At 41.7% G+C, this 4353-nt stretch overlaps 1 protein-coding gene across 2 annotated transcripts in view; it reads right to left on the reverse strand.

Moving 5' to 3' along the window:
* IMPACT (impact RWD domain protein) overlaps positions 1 to 4347 on the reverse strand; it is a 20297-nt gene extending 15950 nt beyond the window's left edge. For both annotated transcript variants that reach the window (XM_009331441.1, XM_009331440.1), the window contains exons 1-4: positions 4302 to 4347; positions 3471 to 3599; positions 2642 to 2694; positions 1255 to 1317 (exon numbers count right to left, since the gene is read on the reverse strand). In XM_009331441.1, coding sequence (XP_009329716.1) covers positions 1255 to 1317; positions 2642 to 2694; positions 3471 to 3599; positions 4302 to 4337 — 281 coding nt within the window. In that variant the 5' untranslated portion in view covers positions 4338 to 4347. The remainder of the gene's footprint in view (positions 1 to 1254; positions 1318 to 2641; positions 2695 to 3470; positions 3600 to 4301) is intronic.
* Positions 4348 to 4353: the final 6 nt, after the last annotated feature.

The raw sequence follows: 4353 nt of genomic DNA on the forward strand, positions 1-4353 counted from the left end.
GCTCTGAACAGCAACTGATATAGACAGAACGGAGCTGCAAGGGACTGATCTAACCAGCACAATTTAACAGTCTACAAGACTGCAGGGGGGAAGAAAAAAAGAAAAAAAAAAAAAAAAGAAAAAACTGCTTCACAACCCTGCTATTTCTCCTCACAGTCCTCATACGGCAACTTGCGGCAGATGCTCAGGACATTTGAAGAACCACTTACAGCAGCTCTACCTCTGGTTCCAGCAAATCCTATGAATCTGGACAGAGTTAAGGACAATCTCTGTCCTTTTTGCTCCACTGAACAACTGTGGTTAATATGATCCCATAGAACTTTTCACTTGAAATCCTTGTGCATTTTTAACACTTCAAATTCATTTTTACTTGCTTAAATTATCTGTTGCTTAAGTAGATAAGAAATCCAGTTAATCAAAGTAACTGAGTAATTAAATAAAAAACCCTCATGCAAGCTAAGTGCTCTCTTCCGTATTTTATGGCATTAAAAAACATTTCTTATGCAAGATGTTCCGATTTCAGTATTTTGGACGTGACTGTGCTTCCTTATGACCTATTTTCATTTCATTTAGTTTATATTATCTTTGGGATCTGAAAAAATTAAATAAACCATATAAAATTACTACATTTACTACCCCAATTTCACAGCAATTCAAAAACACGTAATTTGAGTATTTCTAAATGTTCTGTTTATTCTCAGGCATTCATTATGTGTTGTTGTTAGCTGCACACTGTGATAATAAACAGTCTGCCACGTTACAGATTCTAGTTAATAGATTCTGCACGTGTTTAATCTGTTTTAAAACCTACTTATCCCTTAGCTATCTTTTAAGAAAAACTGTTCTGCCACTTACGCTCTAAGACATGAACAAATGTTTCCACATCCTGCGGTTTAACATTCAAATGCAGAATAGATGCAGAAATCTCATACTTCATAGCACCAATTCATAAGCAATCTCATAGATTCTAAAGGGAATCAAAATGAAGACTTCTATCCTTATAGAACACCAGGTCTAAACAATATAAAAGAAATTTGTCAGAGTTTAACACAATTTGTTCTTGCAAAATGTTTAGTAAATACACGGCATCTTTAATTGTTAGATTTATAAAAGACGCTTGCTGTTTTATGGCTATTGTAGCAATCACTTCACAACTACTAGTTCATGCAGGTACTTCAAAAGCATACATTGAGAAGGGCATGAAACTGAAAATACATTGTCCCCTTTTACTATATTCCACAGTCTCTAACTTACACGTATATTTCTTCCAAGCTATTTGCTAATTCCATATAATCTTGTCCTTGAAGCCAAGGGGCGCTAGAATGAAAAGAAATACAATGAAAATTGTGCTCATACACTGACTCCAACACCTCAACAAACATTCATTTTAAAATAAATGTGACAAACACCTTGAAAATAAAACATTGTCAGTCATTCCCACTTAACAAGATTCCAGTTGTAAACGTCTTGGTAAAAACATGATCACCCAGTTCTCCTTCAAAACTCCAAACTTGGGCTGCCTTTTCTTACCTCAGGTAGGAAAGCTGGACCTGTTTTTCATGGTAGGCCACTGTCACTCCAGAGTCACCTTATGTATTAGTAAGCCCATCAGTACTTAAAGGGGGCTTGTAAGAAAGATGGCAGCAAACTTTTTAGCAGGGCCTGTTGCGACAGGACAAGGGGAATGGCTTTAAACTAAAGGGGGATAGATTTAGACTAGATATAAGGAAGAAATTCTTTCCGCTGAGGGTGGTGAAGCACTGGCACAGGTTGCCCAGAGAGGTAGTGGATGGCCCATCCCTGGAAACATTCCAGGTCAGGTTGGACGGGGCTCTGAGCAACCTGATCTAGTTGAAGATGTCCCTGCCCGCGGCAGGGGAGGTGGCCTAGATGACCTTTAGAGGTCCCTTCCAACCCAAACTATTCTATGATTCTATGATTATTAGTTTACTTTTCCAACTCCTTCAGCACCATAGTACCTATTATACTTAGACTGACCCTTCAGCTCTGTACCTGTATTCTCCTGGTCTCATGTTAAACTATAAACTTTGCCTCAAGTTTACCAGCGCTATTTTGTATTGCCTTGTCAATACTGCTGACCAAAACTCAGTAGATATGCTGTGTGTCATGCCCTGCAAGTCCCTCTACCATCCAAATCAGGGACCTGGCTTACACATCTCCATTCCCATCTTGTTTACATGTCAGGAGACAAGGGGAGAGCAGGGAAGGAAAATAGGAAGATGGCACATGCCACAGCACCATCCCAAGAAGAGCCAGGACTCAGATGAAAAGCACGCCTTACAATCTGAAACAAGGATCCAGACAAGAGAGGGACACCCAAGGAAGTGATGAGACATCACTGTCCAACACAACAGGCAGCAGCCACCATACCTCCACAGTCTAATTGCTGCCTTGCCACAAAATAATGGTGCAAGAATTAGAGTTGAGGGAAGACAGCAAACTGCCATAGGGAGTTCCAGCAGGCTAACTCAGGAGAAAGAATAGAATATTCTTGATGGAAACATCCCCCACCCCCCAGTATAGTTTAATTCAAGGAGTTAACTAAACTTCAACTTACACTGTAAACAACAGTGATAATTCAAAAAAGAAATACAAACGTTTGAAAGAAAATTTCACTTACTTTAGTTGATAAATAGGTGGCTCTGCAGTTGGATATCCTGGTGGCAAAATCACCTGAAAGATATTTCAGGATAAGTACTCGCTGGACTACTCCTCTCAGCTAGCTGACCTTTACTGATGGCCTCCGATGTCGAGCACTAGGACTACAATCGGTGTAACAAATGAAGAAAATAGTTGGCTATGTTGTTACAGAATGACAAGAAAACCTGAATATCTGTATTTAGTATTCCAATAATGGTAATGCATACAAATATTATATTTCATGGTGCAATTTTTGTAGATGAAGTGTCACGCAAAATAAAGTGCAGAAGAAATTTGAAAGGAGCTGCGTACATGGTTACTGGACTTATTTAAGTGGCACTGCACTTCCATAAGTAGACACTTCAGTGTTTCTTCCACTAAGTAAACTTACTGTTTTCAGTTCTGTAAACATAAAGTAGCAAGTTATTCAGTTAAGTTGATACGAATTTCATTTTGTATCCTCACTTTCCAGAAAGTAAATCTAGAAGCAATTGCAGCAGATTCACTGAGGCATCCTGCACAAAGTCAATGTAAAAAGTATTTTAAAGATTAGTCTTTGAAGAATAACATTGAAATTAGTTTTTGTCAGGTATGGAATTAGGATATGTAACTACTGAAAATGTCACAAGCACATTGATGTGTTGCAGGAACAATCACTGAAAAGTCTATCACAGATTCCAATCCAAAAGCTCCTTAATCCATCTGAGTAGATAATACATCGTATTTAAAAGAGCTTCATGCAGGCACAAGATTTTGCCTGCATCAGCGCAACTGCAAATTCTGTGTCAAACTCCTTAACACCACTATACCTGCAGACAGAGGGTCCATTTTGGTTGATCCAGACAATCATTAATCTTAATGCAATAGATTTTTTCATCTTCATCAACAACACACCAATCTTCACCATATATGGATGAAAGGGCTTCAATTTCATCAATCTAGAAAAACCATTATGCAAAAATAAACAAACTCCCCCAAAGCCTGCAACCTTGCATGCCAATCACAGTTTTAAGTCTTGCTCTTCTACAGCTTATTTACAAATGTGACAAGACTCAGTACGCTCGAAGGCCATAAATATCGGGGATCCAGTCCCGATTCACAGCATAAGCAAACTTTGCTCAGTTCTTCCGTACACACACCAGCTTTTGCATTTCTACGGATAATCCTGTGTATCTCAGCAGTGACAAGGTGAGTAAAGTGACACGGGGCAGCTACAACACATCCCTGCAGCTCCCAACCCGTGCCACTCCCAGCTGGGTCATCCCCCAGCAGGAGACAAACCTCAAGGCCCTGGCACTAGTTCTTACGAAGGCTGAATAAATTTACCCAGCAAGCTCCCGTAAAAACCGGACAGCCACCTTCCACCTACAAACTGGACACCTGAAATGGCTCTTCAGTGCAAACGTGCAGCCACCCGTTGGTGCCCGAACAAAGACAATCGCGCTGCCACCTGGGCCGCACCGCGGCCCGCGGGGACGGAGCCCCTCACAAGGCCGGGCTTCACCCGAAGCCACCTAAAGCCACCGCTTTCGACGCGGCGCTCATGCTGCCCGACCGAGGACGCCGCGGGGCGGGACCGTGACACCCCGAGCGCACACGCGCTGCTCCCCGCAGCCCCCCTCACCCCCACCGCCGCTCACTTGTTGCTGGGCCGTTTCGCCGTCACTCGCCGCCATCGCTACCTGAGGGGGG

Source organism: Pygoscelis adeliae, unplaced genomic scaffold, assembly GCF_000699105.1.
Source record: "Pygoscelis adeliae isolate BGI_AS28 unplaced genomic scaffold, ASM69910v1 Scaffold108, whole genome shotgun sequence".
NCBI lineage: Eukaryota > Metazoa > Chordata > Aves > Sphenisciformes > Spheniscidae > Pygoscelis > Pygoscelis adeliae.